The sequence below is a fragment of the Brachyhypopomus gauderio genome, chromosome 7 (assembly GCF_052324685.1).
Source record: "Brachyhypopomus gauderio isolate BG-103 chromosome 7, BGAUD_0.2, whole genome shotgun sequence".
Classification (NCBI taxonomy): domain Eukaryota; kingdom Metazoa; phylum Chordata; class Actinopteri; order Gymnotiformes; family Hypopomidae; genus Brachyhypopomus; species Brachyhypopomus gauderio.
In genome coordinates, this window is record NC_135217.1 from 9,791,072 (window position 1) to 9,811,190 (window position 20,119).

Genomic DNA, 20,119 nt, shown 5'->3' on the forward strand with positions numbered 1-20,119 from the left:
AGGCTGAGAGGTTGTTTTCGGGAGGCAGTCCAGCCTACTGTTGACACAAAATGGCGAGATAAGAATTTGGGTCCTGCTAATATTGTTTTCTACGTCAAGAAGAGAGATTCGTCCAAAGTATTTGGGTAATTATGCTGACGAAAACGTTCACAGTCGTTTATACATGTGTGGTTTGACTAAAAATTAGTTACTTATTTACAACGCGGGGAGCTGTAGCATCAATAGTGGTTGATATCTAGCTGAGCTGTTAGCCTGACCAGCGGATATCACACGAGTCATGCAGCCAGACCGAGTTTCCTTTATTTGTGTGTCTTTTGCATGTATGTGCAGCGGTTATATGGAACCACATACACTTTGATAACATATAAAATTGCATTTCTGAAACGAGAAGATATAACGTTATATCTTTGGTAAACTAGCTTGCTAGCTAATCGCAGCCGGTTATAACTTTACGACCCAACGCGGGGTGTTGTTGGGCCTAGTGCCTGACTAGCCAGCCAGCTAGCTAACTATCTCATAACCGGATAACTTTGAAATAATCTTGAATTAACTATCTGGCTGAGTTAGCCAGCTCATGGTAGTGACCAGTGTAGTTAAAATACCCGTGGTTCGTTGTTAACATAATGCAGAGTGTTTTATGCCTTTGTGATATAATAGTTCGCCGCATAACAGTGTTTTTATATTTGAGTCCTCAAGGCATTTGTACATGGACAGCTAACGTTAGCCAGCTAGGTGACTAGCTAACCTGCTATGTCCATTAGCGCCCCACGACCATGTTTTGAATGCAACGCCACCTATGTTAACACTACCAGCGCCGTAGGCCCAACTCGTCCCTACTAGCGCTAATGTTTACAGACTGGCTAAGCAATGTGGTAGGATGAGCTCCACGTGATCTCCTGTACTGACATTGACAACATCTCATTGGCAAATCTCACTGTTAACTGTGTGAGGTCTGGGGCTGATGCAAGCTGCTTGACAAGCTGATGTAAGCGTTAGATAATTTTTAATTGTCACATTGCGGAAGAAAAGCAGTTCTGTTTCTAAGTATGTTAGTCTGTGTGGAAGGTCAGGAGAACAATCAGCATCACAAAACTTGTTTTTGTTTTTTCACACAGACAAGTGTTGCCATATGGGCAACTGATGCAGCATCCTATTACAATGCAGACGCTTCAGTCTTATTCTAATGTATCTACCAACACATTATAGCTCTGTAATATGACCCAAAATACCCTGTAGAAGTAGTGATGATTGAGAGAGAATTGGATTGGTCAGAATGTTCCCAACACACACACACACACACACACACACACACACAAGCATCTAGTGATTTTGATAGAGGGCATGTTTGCATCTTGCATCCTTCTGCTATATAGGTATTGCAAAGGCGAGTGTCAGTTTTTTATTGTCCACTCCTGTCTATAGTTCTGGGATAACTGCTGTGAGAGAATACACTCCCCACCTTGACCTCCTGTAGACGCTGTTGGAAATGGAGTCTTTGGAGGGAGGTGCCGGTGATGTCCCGTCAGCCATGAGTGCCCAGAGTTTATATGCTGCTCTGGGTCTCTCCGCGGAGGACGTTGAGGCCCTGGCACAAATCCCTGAGAGTGAGATCAGCGTGGAGACGTTGCCTTATCTAATCATGCAGCTGAAAACTAAGCGGGCTGAGAAGGAGGCCGCTGCCACAGACACGGACTACAGAGACAAGGCGGGCCAGCCCGAGCTCGAGACTAAACGGGCCGGTCAGGAACCGCCTTCCGAGAAAAGTAAAGACAGGAAGCCGAGTCCTCCCTCCTCCAGTTCGTCACGACGTCCAGATAGCCGTGCCTCCAACCCTGACGAGCATCATGGGAAAGGGGATGGTTATAAGAAGACAGAGCGGCCGGGAACAGGAGGGAAGAGGGACTACAGACATAGGAAGTCATCCCTAGAGAGGCAGAGTGGGGATGATCTGGGGCTTGATTTGGAGTTTGATAAAACCCCTACTGATTTTCCCCACGTTTGTACCATCTGCAAGGCTAAAATCAATGGACCCAAGGTAGAAATCACAATGATTCTATACATGTATATCTGAGTTAGTCTTGAATGCTTTATCAGTTTTAATATTGCACTTTCTAGAATGAGCCAGATGTGTCTTTGGTTATAGACTGTATTTTTAAAATTGCTTAATTATTTTTTTAAGTTGTTTGCTAGTGAAAGAAGTGTGAAACATTTCAGATATCAACTGTAACCACTTGTGTCTTCCTTCAGCTTAAATAATTTTTGCTAAAGTGAGGTTCTTGGGTTTCCCTAATGATTTCAGTGGCATAAACATGTAGGATTTAATCAGATGCCGTTTTGTGATCAACAGGCGTGGATTGCACACTTCCGGGGCATTCGCCACTCAGAAGCACGAAGAGATTTCATTCGTTTGTAAGTTTCTGTTTACAGAACTCGAGGTCATAACTGGTGCTCACAGCTTACTCCTTTCAGGGGCATTACTAGGTATCAGTTTTAATTTGTGGCGATGAAGTAAATGAAGGAGTGGCTCGCTGATCATGTGACCGTTCTTCTCCAGCTGCAACCCGTACTCGGACGACGACTCCTACGCGTACCGCCGCTCCTCCCGCTCCTCGCTGGGCAGCAAGAGGTCCTACAGCTCGGAGAGGACCACAGGTACCGGACAACTCCATCACAGCACCCAGCTCCCATTCTAACATCTGTGTTCATTCTGCTGAGTGACTCGGGCCAACTTTAGGTGGCAGCTTCGGCTCAGGTCATTACAAAGCCTGGGTCCAGTTAGCAGCACCAGTCATGGTTTTCTTTTACATCAGATGATTTGCATGCACTTTTGAATTTGTGTGTGTGTGTGTGTGTGTGTGTGAGACCTATTGCACATTGTATACCATATCCACTGGACAGCGTCACTGGAATGTTCCATCGGATCATCAGTGCAGGAACACTGCCAATATGACAACATGCCAGGAATATGTAACACCTGTCTCTCTGTTTACAGACCTGTCTATGTCCTCGCCTTCGGAACGTTTCTTTACTCATTATAAGGTAAAACACATGTATATGTGTATCGATGTTATGCTAAATTCAAATAAATTCTATATCTTGAAAGTGAATTTGAGTTATTCACCACTGGTGCCCTTAACACTGTGCTTCCTGGTTTTGGGCCGGCGTTGACACTAGCCTTTCACGAGGGTGGTGGTTGCCAAATATCCCATGGGTTGTGTAGCAGTGGCCGATATGCTAGCCCTGGGCAACCCCTTCGGGACCATTGTAAAGCATCTCATCTTCCCTTTCAAGGTAATTAAGGGCAAAGCAAACATTCTGGAACACGCATCATGAACTCAAACATAATGCATTTCTGTTGATTTACCTTATGATGGCTTTTTGATATATATATTTTTACATAAATAAAATTCCTTTGGTCAGTGCATGAAGCAAATAGTTGTCCAGAGAAGTGCATTTTGGTTCTGTTGGTGGTTTCTGGTGCTCGTTAGATCAGTGAGAACATCTTTGCTATGTTGCAGGGCTTTTTGGAGTTTAGCTCTCACACTGAAGCGAAGGACATGGTCACTCACTACCAGACCAAGCCTGCCTTCATCAAGGGCCACAGAGTGAGCCTGTTCCTGTCCCCCACCGTGGAGGTCATTCATGTACGTGGAACCACTTAGCAGTTTTCACCTTTCAAAGATGTTAGAAATCGGTGAAAATGATTGTGTGGGGACAGTGGAGTATGTCCACACACACAACCCCTCATGTGTTTGTCCAGCGTCATGTTTTGAGTGATGGGAGTTAAATGAATGTTTTGAAACTCTAAAAGTGACATCATTCTGCAAGGCATCGGTTTATAGAATAATAATGCGATATGAAATTATTATTATGAAATTAGTTCATGACCGAGGGTGGGGCTTCTATGCATGTACAGCTATGCTCATTCGTTCGCAAATGTGATTGACAGCCCCCTGAGGGATATGAACCTGGGGCCAAGCGTGCGAAGCTGTCGATCCAGTCAGTGGTGTGCTTCTCCCGCCTGCCCCCAGGGAAGGAGATACAGCAGGAGGTTCTGGAGTTGGCCACCATGTTTGGGGATATTCGGCAGTCAAAGTTCACTGAAGACAAGGCAGGTCCACCACACTACAGGGGGCGGTGTTGAGTCTATAGCTTCACCACATATGCTCGTATTACTGGACAGTAACCTGCAACAATGATAACTAGGGCCACACAGTACGCATTTATAAGGACTTGATGCCGTATAGTGTCATTTTATGCAAGTTTTGCAAACTGAAAAACTGTATACTTTCTCACAATAATATTCTGAAACCTCAAAGTCAAAAAGCATTTTTGTCAAATTTCACAACTGACAGTTGAAAGAACAAATGTGGTTTTAAAAAACACTGTGTGTGTGTGTGTGTGTGTGTGTGTGTGTGTGTGTGTGTGTGTGTCTGTCTGTCTGTCTCCAGGCACTCATAGAGATGGTAGATTGGCGTGACGCAGACATCATGGTAAAGTACTACCACACCAACCCCCTACGGATACAGGACAAGAGTGTGAAAGTATCGCTGTCTTCACTGAGCACCTTGCGGTAGGTGTTTTACCTCTGATGATGCTGCTTCCCTAAGAAAGATTGAAAAAGCAAAAAATGACCAGGAAGTGACCTAAACAGTACAGGTGTTTCCTCCCAGTGTTGGTCATCATTAGCTCTACCCACTAGTTCTCCCCCAGCACACACCAGCAGGAGGGTGAAGCCTAGTGTGTGTTTCCTCCAACATGCATGCAGCCAGCCGCCACTCCGATTTGCACAGTCACAGGAGGGCACCGACCAGCAGCCTGGTTGGTTCAGTAAATGAAGTTGTATGATTTTAGTTATATTAGCATACTGGAAATGTCACAGTGAGTCTGTGTGGGTAGAAATGTTGCCCTTTAGGGCGTACTCACACTAGGGTCTGTGACTCGGGCACGGTTCCCTGCCGAAGCACGGTTCGTTTGGCTAGTGTGAGCGCTCCAACCGTGCCCGGGCCCGGATCAGTTAACCGTGCTCGGGCCCGCTTGAAGAGGTGGGCCAGGGCACGATTCACGTGGACTCGGGCACGGTTCACTTCTAGTGTGAGCGCTATCTGTGCCCAGGCCCGCTTGGTGCCTCATGTGATTGGTTCATTTAGCTGGAACTCAAACATGACGTCAGTGATGCGATGCTCACGTTAAACAGTCATAGCGGCAAAGCGATTAGCAGACAATCGTTGTGTTAAATGATCGATAAATCTGTGCTTGCACCGTGTTTCTGCACTCCCAAAACGACTCCAAAAATACAATAAAAAGAGAATCGTGAACTCCGTAGTGTTGTGCGAGCGTGCTTTTTTTCCAAATAAAGTCACGTTGTGATGACGTAAGCGTGCTCGGGCCGGTTTGATGAAGGCAGTGTGAGTGCAGGCCAGAGGGGGAGTGGGGAGGGGGGATAACCGGGCCCCAGCACGGAACCAGCGAACCGTGCTTAGTGTGAGTACGCCCTTAAAGTGTGTGTGTGTCTGTGTGTATTACCCTCTATGGTGGCGCTTAAGTGCTATGTGTGGTCAACTATGCAAAGTAACCCACAGAAAATAGTATTTGTGTAAAAAAAAAAAAAAAGTTACGTAATAAAACATTTTTGCTTTACATCAACACATGGTCATAGGAATGTTAAGCTTGCCAATTTATAGTAGACTGATTTGAATTCAAGGAATAGTATATACTTGTAAATCGTTTTAATTATAATGTTAATTATGTGGTGGACATGAAATGAAACAAATATTGTCAGATGAGAACAAAAGTTTAAACAATTTACACCCATGACTTTTATTAGCTGTGAGGCATTAAAACTGGAATTTGATATGCTAATTGACGATTCCTTGGTTTATCTTGGGTGAATATCAGAATCTGATCAGACAAGGAACAGTATGCAGTGAAAACACCTCTAAATAAGTCCAGACAGTCCTGGAGGCTGCAGCATGGTCCAACACCCCTAATTCAACGAATGATTTAATTGCTGGTGTTTGTTGGTGCGTTACAGCAGTGAGCTGGACTCTGGCACTACATGACTTGCACTGGGCTGCCTGCTTACAGATGAACTTCACTGTTCATAGTTAGTGCCCTCTAGTGAACCCAAGCATACAGAGCCAGTCTATTTTGTCCCATCACTATATGTCCTATTCCGGTTAAAACGGATTTCTTAAAACCACCCTGTCCTTCTGTATTCATAGTGAGGACCGTCCTGAACCTTCTTCATCCAAAAAGTCAGATTCTAGCAAGAGCCACAGCAGCAGCAGGCCGAAAAACGAGCCGACTTCCTCCAAGAGCACGCCTCCGTCGAGCGGCAAGGACAAGGCCAGGAGCTTGGGCAAGGGTCCCGGCCCTGACCCAGGGAAGGACGGAGGAGGGGAGGACCAAGAGAAAGACAAAGAAAAGAGAGAGGGAGAGGAGGAGAAGGAGGAGACGGAGGAGGAAAACGCAGAAGGCATCCGCCTAGAGGACGAGCACGGCCTGGCGGACGCAGAAGGCGAGGAGGGCATTGCCATGGGAACGGAAGAGGAGGAAGGTGCGGAAGGAGGAGAGGGGCGGGACTCTATGGAGGAGAGGAAGGAAACGGAGGAGTGTACTCCAGCAGAAAGAGGAGAGAGCAAAGGAGAGCGGGGGTCAGATGAGGACGTGGGGGAGCAGGTCTGTGTGTACCAGGCTCTCGCTGGCTTCATTTGAGACTCTTTAAATGCATTTAATGCATTTAGCGCTTATTAATAAATGTGGTATATTGATTGAGCTTATTCACTTGGGAGGCCCAATCGTTAATATTGCTCTTTATGAGCCTGGAGGACTAAGACTGCTGCAGATGGTGTTACTGGATCCAGTGGTGAGTGGGTGTGCGTAGAACCTGACTGAGGTTTCCCCTCTCTAGGATGGTGAGGAAGACATGGACTTCCCAGACAACCTGGACGACTTCGTCACCCTGGATGAGCTGGACAACACGGCTGGAGGGGACTCCTTAGGTGCACAGCGCTACACACCTCTGCATTTATAGCAATGTGGCATACTGCACTCACTTATACAGAATATTTTTGTGTGTGTGCACAAAATATTACCTCTGTGGATTATTAACAGATTTTTCTATTTTTGTATTCCTCTTTAGATTCCTCTGAGCAGCAGGTTAGTATTCATTAAACCCAACACCATTAACCAATTATGTGCATTCTTGATTCTAAAAATTGTACAATACAAATAAAAAGATAAATGTACAGATTCTGTCTTTAGATGTTATGCAGTGTTATTGTTGGACACAGGAAACATTCATGGTGTCTTTGTGTGTTGAAAACATTGTTATCTACAGCATGTTATTGGGTAATACGGGTGTCATGGAGATGGCTGAGCAGACTGAACGAGTGCGTGCGTGTGCGTGCGTGCGTGTGTGTGTGTGTGTGCGTGCATGCGCCTTTTTAGGAAGGTAAGGTCGTTGTGGTAAGACCAATCTGGAATGAGTTCAGAGAAGCCCGCAAGAAAGCCGTCCGAGAATCCCTCAAAAAGATGGCTGCCCCGTTTGGCAAAGTGGTTAACTTCGCTATATCCTACTACAGACATGAGGTGTGTTCCATCGGCACACCTGGTGAATGTTCACTGTAGTTTTATATGAAAAAGTACTTCATCAGAACACTTTTTCTAAAGTGATGACATTAGAGGTGTGTGTGTGTGTGTGTGTGTGTGTGTGTGTGTGTGTGTGTGTGTGTGTGTGTGTGTGTGTGTGTGTGTGTTTAGGCTCTGATTGAACTGGAAACGGTGAGAAAAGCCCATGAGATGGTGAATTACTACAAAAACAGCAAGAAGTCCAAACTTTGTGGGAGGCCAGTGTCTGTCTCAATTTGTCTGGCCTTCAACAGAATTGAGGTATGAAAACACTTTGTAAGCAGCATCTGTTCCTGTCTGTGCCCAACCACACGGTTACTTGTGTTAAAACAACAGGGTTGGGAAAGGAATTTTATATTTTGCATTTTTTGATAAAATGTATTTCATTTTTGAAGAATTACTCTGTCCTGCAGACTAAGGAAAAGCTGGTATGTTTGTAGATAACTTCTTTGTGTGTGTGTGTGTGTGTGTGTGTGTGTGTGTGTGTGTGTGTGTGTGTGTGTGTGTGTGTGTGTATAGGGTCCTAGCAGGAGATCATTGTTTATCCGCATGCTCCCTCCCTTTAAGTATTCGGACATGTCTCTTCTGCGACTCGCGAGCCCCTTCGGGAAAATCACTGCCTACTGTTCCAACAGGATGTATGGCACGGTGAGAACACACACAGGCAGGCGCACACACACACACACAGGCAGGCACACACACACACACACACAGGCAGGCGCACACACACACACACACACACACACACACACACAGGCAGGCGCACACACACACACACACACACACACACACACACACACACACAGGCAGGCGCACACACACACACACACACACACACACACACACACACACACACACACACACACATTATATACGGTGGCTAGTCATAGAAACTGACACACATCTTTTCCTAATGTCCAAGGTACGTATTCTGACTATAGAGCAGAGAGTTCTTGCTTGTTCTGCTCTAATGCACCACGCTCAACTGGTGATTTAATGACCTGGTGCAGTAGGTGTGTTGGAGCAGGGACATCTCCAAACCGTGCTGGATTCTGGCCCTCTACAGCTAAACAACTCTGGTTATGGAGTGCCAAAACTCAACATGTCTCCCACTCCCCCCTCAGTGTTATATCCAAATGGAGACAGAGGATGCAGCAGAGAAAATGATCCAGAGGTACTTGCACCGGCCACTCAAATTTTACGGCTCCCTGATAAAGATTACCATGTGTAGGAAAGGAGACTCCCTCATACCATGGTGAGTAAAGGAGCTCCGATGAATCTTCACCATTTTTATACAACATGAATGATTACTGAATCCTGGTGATGCACAATGAATGATTACTGAATCCTGGTGATGCACAATGAATGATTACTGAATCCTGGTGATGCACAATGAATGATTACTGAATCCTGGTGATCACCCACTGAACCACATCACTGTGCGCATTATTTGGATGATGCTTTATGTTAAAGCACCACAAACATGGCTGTTGCACTGAATGACTGAGTGACGACACTTCGGCAAGTTTAATAAGCTGCGAAAAACTGCACGAGGACGTGAAGAGCAGACAGCCCGACGAGACAAAACCGACGAGCCAATGAAAGCCACGATAACGAACGAAGACGTACCAAATATGTTTGACTAGCTAGCCACGGGAACAAGTTAAACAGAGGCCAAGGCAGTTGAGCGGGAGGCCGTGGATGGGAGAGCTGCCCCCAGTCACAGCGCTAGAAAAGACCCCACTCCTCACACTCGTTCCCACTGCGCTGTCTGTGTCCCGGGCCTCGTTCTGTACAGAAACACAGCTGGAGGTTTAATAGCTTTTTATACACGAGTTCTTGGAGATAACAACAAAAAACATAAATAACACTTTAGGGAAGGCGTCGTGTTTTTATTGACCTGAAGCGCTTTGTGACATGTGTTGTGAAAAGCGCTATACAAATAAACTTTGATTTGATTTGATTTGATTTGAAGGAAAATTATCATAATTAGAATTCTCACTAAAATTATTTTAACCAAGAAGCAGCATTGTTTAGCCTGCTCTGCGTTATGTAGGGACATGACTTTGTAGATGAAAGATGGGGTTTTTTTTTTTTTTTTTTTTTTTTTTTAGACTCCACATAAATCCTTTACAGTAGTGATAACCGCACAGTGTTTGTACACCATATGAATTAATTGAATTTGCAGGAAAAGTGCTGTGTGAGATGTGGTTGGTTCTGAAATATTGGGCTATGATATTTTGGCCTAGGCCTTAGTGTGTTGGTGTGCAGTTATCTGGACCGTTAGGAGGAGCATTAAAGGTCTTAGATTTCAAGCGTGCTTTACAAGTTTAAACTGAGAAAGGTGCTGCTGAGTGTGTAGGTTCATGTTTGTGTTCAGTGTGAAGTGTTGACCAGACATATTTGCTCTGGCTCCGCCCCCTTGTGGCCCGGCTGTGGGACTGAGCACTTTTGGCTGTGCTTTTCACACAGGACGCCTGCAGACAAGTTTGAGCAGTGGTGCGAGGCCCGAGGAATCAAGCCAGGCCGAGACAGCCACGAGAGGAGGGAGAACGGCCAGACGTCCAGGAACAGCACGGTGAGCCACTCATTGAACGTCTTACTGGGGGGGTTGGGCAAAGCAGTAACAAGCGCAGGTATTGGTCATTATGGGTTTGTTTCTGTTTAAAGTAGGTCAGGGTATAGTGGTTGACTGAATAACTGTTACCTCATAGCACAGCAGTTAGTATAGCTTTAGGCTCAATGTCTCAGCGTGGGAGGGGAGGTCTTGTAAATAACCCCCTGTGGGTGTATAACATAGCTGGCTAATGTGTGTTTTATTGTGTGAGGAATGCCACAACCCTGCTGTAAAGCGCCTAGGGTGGTAGAACATGTGAGCTGGTTGGGACAGGCTTCCAGTGGTGGAGTGTGGCTAGGAGTACAGGTTACTACAGGTGAACATTTATTACAAGATGATGTTCATAAAGATGCAGAGAAGAAGAAATGTATTGATTAACTACAACAAAAGACAAAGTCAAAGCTGACAAGTCCAAACCAAGCAATTGATAATTTAGATTTGTATTTAAGTCAAACATTCTTGTCATTAACTAATCCCCTTGGTAAAATGGTAAGGAATTCATAAGATTATTTTCACAGCCCCACCAAATCAAGAAGTGACGTGTGTGTGTGTGTGTGTGTTTGTGTTCATGTGTGTGCAGGACCGTCATAGCCCAATGTCCAGCTGTGAGGGTGTGGGTGGAGATCCTGTGTGTGAGGGTGAGGATTCGGGGGAGGACAAAGACAGCGTTCCTCTGGGCCCATACAAACCCAGCAACCCTGTGGGTAAGGGACACCCCCTCTCTTTCCTGTGGGTGTACGCAGGTGTGTGAGCATTTTTGTATGCGCAGACGCATGTTTGTGTGTGCACACTTAAAACTATAGATTTGTGTTCATGGTCCACGTCACATAGCATCAAACATAATTATCTTGTCACATCTATGTACATGAGAAAAGTTTGATTAAATGAGTAAGGTGCTATTTTTGTTTAAAGGCCCCTTAGAAGTATTATAAGAGCCATAAATAAACTTGGAGAAGCAATGATGCATTTTACAGGAATACAACAGGAGGCCTGCCATCTTCGATGTTCAGAATTTTATTTTTGCGCTCTACTAGAGTAGATTTTAAACGTTCCAACAGCAAAATGTCCCTCATAATTTTCCTCAAAATTTCCCACATCTCTTTTCACCCTCCAAATGAAATACTGTTAGAGATCCTGTGTCTTTAAGCCCCCCCCTCCTGATGAGCCGTCTGTTCTGATTGGTTAGCTCACCCTCTCTGTTCTGATTGGTGGACTACCAAAGTCTGTCCCTACACGTTTCACCTGTCTTGAAGCCTGTGTTCGGTAACAATGATCGGCAATATAGAAAGTGTTGCATCATCTTGTAACAAAGCAAACGGCTGAAATTCCAATGAAGTGGTTCAGGCTTAGGGAGTTCTTAGGGAGAGGGTTACTCTAGTGTGTACTTTGGACTACATGCGGGTCATTCGGGCCAACTAACCTAGACCTCTAAAATGACATAAAATACATCCTATATATGTCACATGAAAACTTGTTAAATTAATGGGACGTTGCTAAACCTTTATAGCTCTTCTCCAAATACTTTTTACATTACGAATCTTTGAGGTTAGGTCTTGTGAGCTAAGTTTAATCCCTTTCATAGTTCTTTCTAGGATTATGGTTCTATCACATCTAGAGAGCCACATATATCTTACCTTGGAATGTTATGGGAAAGTGTTAATATTCATTGTAGATGTTTTTGTTTAGATTCAACTTTAGGACATATTGTTTCACATGCGTCAGGAACCTGAATTATACTGAATTATAAAAATTTGTTAGACCTTGAGATCATTCAGGAAAGCATCAATGTTGGAGTCCCAGCCAGGCTTTCTGTACGCCCGTCCTTTAACCAACAAGACTGTCCAAACTTGCTCTCCTGGTGATGTCAACCACAGCCCACCATGTCCCTCCTGTCCTCGCAGGCCTCCACTATGTCGTCCCAAAGAGCGGCTTCTTCTGCAGGCTGTGCAACCTGTTCTTCACAGACGAGCGGAGGGCCCGCGAGGAGCATTGCAGCAGCCTGAGCCACTACAGCAAGCTGAAGGTGAGCTCACAGGCACGGGGACACGGGCCTTTCCTTTACGCCTCGTAGGTCAGCGGTACCGCTACGCTAACGCGTTTAGCTGGAGAGCCATTTTAGGTGCTTTGACTTTACTGAAGGGCAGAGGTGTCCCGAAGGGGGCCCTCTGGAGTCGTTATGTAGCCTTGTAAATTGCCGTAAAAGTACTTAACTGTTTATGAACGCTCGTTCCCTCTGGTGTAAGCTAACGTAAAAGATGCTTTCGTCGGCTTTCACGACGAGTTGACATAATTGTCAAGCAACAGATTTTTGGTTTGAGTGGGAGATTTTTTTATTTTTGATTGGGGAGAAATGATGTTGCACAATTTGAAGACTGACCGTACAGCTCAATGTTTTATTACGTCGGTGTGACTCAGTGGGGAGTGGGTGAGTATGTGATGTATAGAGAGAGAGGGGTGAGTGGACAGGGATCAATGCTAACATGGCTCTCAGCTCCTGACCTCACTTGACCTTTGTCCTTTGCTTTGATTTGCAGCAGAAGCGTGGAGAAGTGGAGGAGGACCGGATAGATGAATGAATGAAAGATGGATGTATGAACAGGATGAATTTCACTGCAGTCCCTCAGTTTTACCGTTTAAAAAGGAAAAAAAAAACACAAAAAAACACATTCCAGCCTCCATGTTCCTGTCTACGTTTTGTTACAGATGATGCAAGAGAGGGGGGGGGGTTACCGTGACCTCTGTGCAAGCTCATTTACTTCATGTGCTGATGTGTGAACAGAAGTGTACAGTCATTGTAGCTTCTTATAAAATAAATAAAAGGCAGTTTGATAAAAGCCTCTTGTGTTTATTCTCCTGCCCCATCATCCTCCCCCAGTGACTCTCCTACCTGTCTGCACACTGTATAACATTTAACATGCAGTTAAATCTTAACCCACCTGAACTCAATGACTACTGTGCCCTTCCCTTCTCACTAGGAGTTGTTACCATAGCTACGGGTTGAAAAATGGGCTTTGATTTACAGCCTTACACAACAGTGCTGTGGGGTTGCTCTTTGCCTATATTTATACAGCCTGTACAGAAAATAGTGCAGTCCCATCACTCAATCATATTCAGTCCTTAAGATGCAAAATAATAGATCATGACAAATTAACTTGAATTTAAGTACCAAACATGGGATTCCTATCTGTTGAATTAGAATTTTAATAATTGTATTATAACATTTCTATTTTGAGAGAAATTTAGAAAATTCTATTTTTTTCTATCCTTAAAAATCTTTCAAAGTCATTACCTTTTTTTAGTATTTCTTGCATGAACACGATCTCCAGTCCCCTCCCCACACAAGCTTCTGTCAGTAGACCTACATCTGTCATGTTCTTGTGTGTGTGTGTGTGTGTGTGTGTTTGCCTGCTTGACAGTCCATGGAGCACTCGAAATTCAGCAGGAACTTAGAAGTTTAATTGACATTTGTAAAACACTTAAATGGATCAATGCTGAAAAAAACTGGGATATTGACTGGAAGCAATAACAAACACTGTTCTAACATAACTTATATTTTGACATAAGATACAACGGTTAGTGCAGGTCACAGACTGTTGCTGTACTGTTTTATCAATGTGAAAGTATTGCAAAGGCGTTATCAGCCACTGTAACAACATTCAATGTTCATAACTTCTTTTTTTAATACAGTCGGATCATGCCGTGTCTTAGTGAAAAGTACTAAGCATTTTTTCTTCAGTTATTTCCTTACCATATGTGGTTTCCCTACATTTAAGGGCCATTCATGATCATGGAGAACAATATTTGGTTTTGATGAGAAAACATTCATAAACACACAGATAGAAGAAGAATGAGGCTTGGTATGTGTAAAAAACCCTTTTGCCATTTATATTTGTTGTTTTTAAATTATTCTGAGCCATGAAAAAATGCAAAAGTAAAAATTCCTCTTATGTCTGTACAGCTTCAAGTAGGGAAGCACCATCTTGTACATCGTTTCATAACAAGTAATAGTTAAGTGTCTACTGAGTATGAAATGGCACCATAATATCAATACCATTACCACAATTATGTAAATAAAGAATGCATTTTAAGCACAATAGAGGTTTGTGCTCAAAAATAAATATCCAGTATGAGTTATAATGTAGTTATAATGTATATACATTATAACTGAATTTAGAAATTATAAATCAAGCATCTGACGAAGCTCAAATCTAAAAGCTCAAATCCCTAACTTTGTCTTTCTAACTACTGAAGCTCTAAACTGGCATTATGACATCATTTATTATTATGACATCAAAGCAGTCTGTTTTGGAATGTTGTAAAGTGTGGTTATGGGGTCCCGCACTGGAACACTATCAATATAGTTCAGTATAGCACGGACTGCATAAAAAACAACATAGAGCAATTATACAGCATAGCTGAGGAGCATAGCATTCTTCCATGCAGACACAGACCCAGCTAAAAGGTCCAATCAACAACAAAACCATGTTATAATTAATGACTGTCAGTTTGCTCAGTCTACAGCCTACATAAAACGTGATTGCCAGTGGAAATGAGAAATCGACTCCAACACATACTATGACCTACAAAAATATGGTGAAATTAGAAAATTAAATAAAAACATCACTGCGTTTGCTACCAGTCAGAAATATGATCAACACAGAAAACCAGTCCAAGGAACAATTGATTTCCAGCATACTTTACACTAATCCAACAACTGCTCATAAAATACTGATCTGAACATGCTGTATCGGACAGACATATGAGATGAGTATAAATATACATTGCTCAAAACTGCAATGCCACTGATGATATATGGCTTCTAATAAGAATAAGAGGCAGAGAAATGGCATTGAGGCCTCAATACACAATATCAGGCTGCCTCCCATTATAATAACATTAGAAAGTCATCTGTAGCCACTGTAATGTGTCCTGTAATGAGGCCACACAGACAATGGTTACTAGAACTCATGACTATGAGGTCAGGCACTCATGACATCTGCACTCACGACATCACTCCCTCTTATTATTGCTGTGTCCTCAAACTTAGCCAGTATTCACACCAGCTCTGTAGCAGGAACCCCGAACAGCATGTCTAATACAGCATGTGTGGTTTCATGGCCTACCTCACCTATGAGATATAATGGAGTTCACCATTGTGAGATGCAGTATTTGCTATAACTACACGCTTAGTTCCGTAAGTGTTACTAAATTCTTTGGAGCAACAACTGATCCAGAATTTGCTCCCCATGTTGTTCTGATCATACATGAAATACATGAACTGATTCCAGATCAGTAGTGTTACACCAAGATGCATGCCACCCCACAAATACTGCAGTGCGCACAGCTAAACTACAGGGCTCCTCTGTAAGTCATGAGCTAGAACAGGTTTGATTTGTCTATATTCATCTGATTTGCTCCTTAGGGTACTTTCTACTTCTACCAGCAGTTAGGGAACTATGGGTTAGTTCCCCTGAGCTCTAACATGACCAGTTATCATAAGTGAGGAAAAATCAATATTCGAAAATGTGTGGGCAGGAACACAAAGTGGGGGTTTGGGGGGGTTGAGCTGCTCTGGGGAATATTTTGGATCCCGGCACCGTGGGCGGGGCTAAGGGCTGCTGTCGACTCCGTTGCGGCGGGGGGAGTCGTAGCGCATTATCTGGCGTGGCGTGCCGTAACCCGTCATGCCTGACTGAGACGCCCCGCGGTTGCTGCCCATCTGCATGCCGATGAGAGCACGGCCCTGCCGGAGCTGGTCCTCCGAAAACTCTCGCCTGTGGGTTTTGGATTTCCTGAATTCCACATGAAACAACACACGTGCGCAGAGTTTACACGTCATTTTCATTTAGAATACAGCGGGGACGTAATGAACACAATTTCCGTTGGTACTGCACGTTTTACGTTGCAGACAGTAAATCAACAAAAGACCAGCAGGTCAAGTGATGAACAAAGAGGGAAATAAGAAAAAGAAACACACAGGACCGTTGATGTTGGAAGCTCACTCGCTCTGCTTACCTGTGGAACCATTCTTTGTTGCCACGGTAACACCCATCGTCCTTGGTGAGAGCCTCACTCCCAAGAGCCATGAGAGTCCTCTGGACTGCAGCCATGTCTTTTCCTGTAACAGCACGCCACATGCGATTACCCACACTGCACCAGGCCCACACATGGCATATCTGCTAACTGAAGGACAGCAGTCGAACACGTACAACATTAGAAGCTTTGCATTTCGTAGCCCATATAAACTAAATCTGTAAAATGCATGGAAACACACCTGAATGCATTATGGCTGGATTAACTTAGCCTACATATTTAGAGCTGAATGCTTGGTTGGGTAGTAAAGGTTACACAAAAGATCAAAGGCAGTTCGATTACTGGTACATTTTAATAATCCGGAGATTACTTTTGTTGATAGTGAAATGTGATTAATTTATCTAGGAAAAATGTTTTATTGCTCCTTCAACTAAGTTATTATGAAGCATTTGTGTGTGTGCGTGTGTGTGTGTTGTTTGGTTGTCAATAGATCACAGACTACATATTGGATCTGATTTTTCATTTCCACTGGTAGCTGTGTTCTGTCTCATGTTATGTTGCAGTATCCATCAGATTACCTTGTTACACTAGTTATAAAGTGGTGGAAATGAAGAACCCAGATTATGATCCATTGTTTAAGATTAACACTCTTTTCAACCAAGTACTACACAGTTTCTAATGGGAGTAGCAATCACTGAACTATCTTAGTCAAGGAAGATTGTTTTCGGTATAAGGTACTTTGTTCTCCCAGATGTCAAAACATTCTGTATCTAATAAGGTTTATTGTATTCTTTTCCTATCTAGAGGTTCATTATATATTCTGTATCTTCTCAGGACCTGCTTAGCAATGCTGCACAAGAGATCATGGTTACCTATACGTACAGATATGCTTATAACTACAGACATCTTCAGTGCCTTGCCGTGACCACAACTGCTGACAGCCAGCCAATGGCAGCGCAGGTTGTAATTCCGATTGGGTCGCAGAGTCTACCCCTGGATCTCTTCCTGTGTTACTAGCCAGGTTAGATGCAGATGCTCTGCAGGAGACATGTTTGTGTGGGGAAGTGATTTCACCACCTGTCAATCTTATTACCTCACCTCCAGGACTCAAAGCATCCTGATGCAATGCAGCACATGATCTTAGGTCTTGCTTCATATGGTTCCACTCAAAATGTTGCAAGTTCATATAAATATTTATATAGTTTTAATAGGTCTTATGTGTATAGACTTCTGGATGCATTAGCATTCTTATTATTCCCCAGACTGTGCAGTTATGTGGTCTTTTATTTTGAAAAGCGACCCACTGTGAAAGGCTTGATGTGTTAGTTCAACATTGCGTGGTGTGCTGCTGAGCTAGCTGTGTTTCAGGCCTGCTGCTCTCCACTCTCATGCTGTCTGTAATTAATAATCTGTAATGAAAAGCTTTTTTAAGTAACACTCTCAACCCTTCTTGTATGTATAATGTGTTTTTCTGAACCTGTTTCCTTTGGCTCGTCTCCTCCTAAACTTCATGTGATTTTGAGTATCTTTAAAATACAGACATGATCAGTGCCCTGCCTTAACCAGAACAGCGCAGGTTGTAATTCTGATTTGGTCTGACCTCTAATAAACAAATATACACACACACACACGTGCGCACACACACACACGCACACGCATCAGTGCAAACCCAGGCAGATACAAGGTATGTCTGTACCTGATTGTGCACATGCACAAAATCAGACCCTACAATCTGTCATCACTTATTACTGGATCGGAAATGCAATGTTATAAATGACATTGAAATCACTCGAACTACAATGTAATGTCAGCTTTATATTTATGATGCATAGATAACATGATGTATGTATGTATGGGTCTGTGTGTGTGTTAGTCAAATTTATTTATTTTATATATAGCGCTTTTCACAACACACGTTAGTGTGTGTGTGTGTGTGTGTGTGTGTGTGTGTGTGTGTATGTATGGGTGTGTGTGTGTGTGTGTGTGTGTGTGTGTGTGTGTGTGGTGTGTGTGTGTGTGTGTGTGTGTGTGTATGTATGGGTGTGTGTGTGTGTGTGTGATACCTTCCCACAGGTCGACAGTCTGGAAGATGTCTCCTCTGGTGACACCATAGGCCTCCGCAGCCTCCAGGAACTGAGAGATTTTCTCCATCTGCTTAAAGGCCATCTTGGTTTCCGGAATCTTCTTTATGGGCTCCGTTCCACTGGTGTACAGACTGTTAATGAGACGACAGAGAATCTATAGAGAAAAAGAAGAGGGCAGGGAAAGACAGTGAAGGAGAGAGGAGGGGGAGGGGTGGGGAGAAGGAGAAAGGAAGAAAGGAACAGAGTTGGACCACAACCAATACGAACCAAATCAGTATTCAAATCTGCCCGATCCAGTCGGCACATTCCGAATGAGAACCCCTCGCAAGGTGCCCCTTCTCACTCTTTGGGTTTCCCCCTCTGGGCAGACCCACCATGTTAACAAAACCTAAGCTGCCATCTCTTCTGTCTCTCCAGCCAAACCGCAGACGCCCTGGGAAAGAGGATGACAGGCACACTGATGGGGTTTCCTCACCGTCCCATCCATGAGCCAGGTCTGGAAGTTCTGCCTGCCGGGTTCGGGTCGCACCAAGTCATCACCACACTGCAGCATGATCCAGTCCACCAGGCGGGCCTCCAGGTCCGTGTCATACTTCTGTTCAATCTTCTCCTGCACCTCGCGGCTCAGGCCATAACTAGGCCCCCGATTGGCCATGGCAGAGCACACCAAGATCAACGGTGACCCACTCGATAGATGCACTACTCTGGTGGACAGCACGAACGCATACAAATGGATCAGAAATAACATCACTCATAAAACAATACAACTACAAATTGAAGATTAAATATTCCAGTCTTTTTTTCCCTTAAAAAATGCAAATCTATGAGACCACATGTCGATATGACAGGTGCAGGTCTTTATGTGTGTTTCACCCTTGGAATAAGAAGTGATGCGACTGCTTTTTTTCACCCTTCCCCCGCTGGACATCACCCAATGCACGAGCCTCGAGTCACACTTCAAACATGGCAGACCAGTTTATCATTTATGAATGGAGTTGCACGAGCGCAGCTATCAAGTAGGCAACATATAAATTAACAGAATAAATGATGTCCTTTGGTTCATCCGGCACGAGCGTCCTCATATTTAAACCAAAGGTCTTAGAAAGTGTCCACCGCCGTGACGAAATACATGCACGAAAACGGCAAGCATCCTTCTATATATACGCCACAAATAAGAAATATCAAGGTCTATATAAGAGAGAATTGAAAATATTTTAAAATGTGTATAATATGCTAAAACAAGCTAAATTTCTACTCACCAACGAGCTATTCCTCTCCCGCCTGCCGTCCGCCCGTCTGTTTCCCAACGCGGTTACTTGGAGCGGGGGAAGAGCATCGGTGTGGGGGCGTGGGGGCTTTACTCAGGCCAGCATCCTCAGACGAGATGCGCCTAGTAGAGGTAGCCTACCAGAGATGTGTTGATGACCTGCCTCCACGTATCCAAAACACGCGGAGAGAGCCGTCCGGGGAGGCAAAAGGAGTCGTAGGTGGGGGCAGGGGCGAGCGGTATGGTGCCTTACGTAAACGCAACGAGAGTGCTCGTCGTTGGCTCTGCGGGTTGCAATATGGATGCGAAATGGCTACACGGCGTACGCCAATGAAAAGCACAAAGAATAGACTATGGAGAATGACATCATTTTGTCTGGACGAAAATGTCAGTACTGTTACAATTTAACGGGTCATGAAGAATGTTTTGCTTACAGAGTTGTCGCAACAAATTCCGAGAAAGATAAAAAAAATAATCTCGCAGCAG

The 20,119-nt window shown here is 44.1% G+C and overlaps 2 protein-coding genes across 5 annotated transcripts; one reads left to right on the forward strand and one right to left on the reverse strand.

The window, feature by feature from the left end:
• Positions 1-2: 2 nt before the first annotated feature.
• On the forward strand, positions 3-13,083 carry LOC143518758 (uncharacterized). Of its 4 annotated transcripts, none has more exons than XM_077011506.1 (20): positions 3-125; positions 1,423-2,035; positions 2,348-2,409; positions 2,555-2,652; positions 2,993-3,039; positions 3,175-3,291; positions 3,519-3,644; positions 3,950-4,111; positions 4,452-4,573; positions 6,225-6,681; positions 6,914-7,004; positions 7,145-7,161; positions 7,453-7,593; positions 7,765-7,893; positions 8,152-8,280; positions 8,757-8,887; positions 10,105-10,210; positions 10,830-10,953; positions 12,151-12,272; positions 12,784-13,083. In XM_077011506.1, exons 2-20 carry the CDS (start codon positions 1,487-1,489, stop codon positions 12,823-12,825), a joined length of 2,772 nt encoding a protein of 923 aa, XP_076867621.1. In that variant the 5' UTR covers positions 3-125; positions 1,423-1,486; the 3' UTR covers positions 12,826-13,083. The 4 variants fall into 4 exon arrangements, 3 of the variants coding, with proteins under 3 accessions (XP_076867621.1, XP_076867624.1, XP_076867623.1); XM_077011509.1 differs by having other exon boundaries at positions 12,787-13,083; XM_077011508.1 differs by having other exon boundaries at positions 1,475-2,035.
• A 600-nt stretch (positions 13,084-13,683) lies between these two features.
• tagln3a (transgelin 3a) lies at positions 13,684-19,970 on the reverse strand. The gene is made up of 5 exons (XM_077011511.1): positions 19,626-19,970; positions 18,842-19,070; positions 18,346-18,520; positions 16,265-16,367; positions 13,684-16,041 (listed from the first exon to the last, which is right to left on the reverse strand). The coding sequence occupies exons 2-5, from the start codon at positions 19,019-19,021 to the stop codon at positions 15,858-15,860; spliced, it is 642 nt and encodes a 213-aa protein (XP_076867626.1). The 5' UTR covers positions 19,022-19,070; positions 19,626-19,970; the 3' UTR covers positions 13,684-15,857.
• Positions 19,971-20,119: the final 149 nt, after the last annotated feature.

Excerpts from the sequence above, each read along its gene's own strand:
- tagln3a (XM_077011511.1), bottom strand. The coding sequence starts at position 19,021 with ATGGCCAATCGGGGGCCTAGTTATGGCCTGAGCCGCGAGGTGCAGGAG. Across the intron at positions 16,368-18,345 it reads GACTGTCGACCTGTGGGAAG|GAAAAGACATGGCTGCAGTC; the intron begins GTATCACACACA and ends GTGCTGTTACAG. Across the intron at positions 16,042-16,264 it reads AACAAAGAATGGTTCCACAG|GAAATCCAAAACCCACAGGC; the intron begins GTAAGCAGAGCG and ends TGTGGAATTCAG.
- LOC143518758 (XM_077011506.1), top strand. The coding sequence starts at position 1,487 with ATGGAGTCTTTGGAGGGAGGTGCCGGTGATGTCCCGTCAGCCATGAGT. Across the intron at positions 8,888-10,104 it reads GGAGACTCCCTCATACCATG|GACGCCTGCAGACAAGTTTG; the intron begins GTGAGTAAAGGA and ends CTTTTCACACAG. Across the intron at positions 10,211-10,829 it reads AGACGTCCAGGAACAGCACG|GACCGTCATAGCCCAATGTC; the intron begins GTGAGCCACTCA and ends ATGTGTGTGCAG.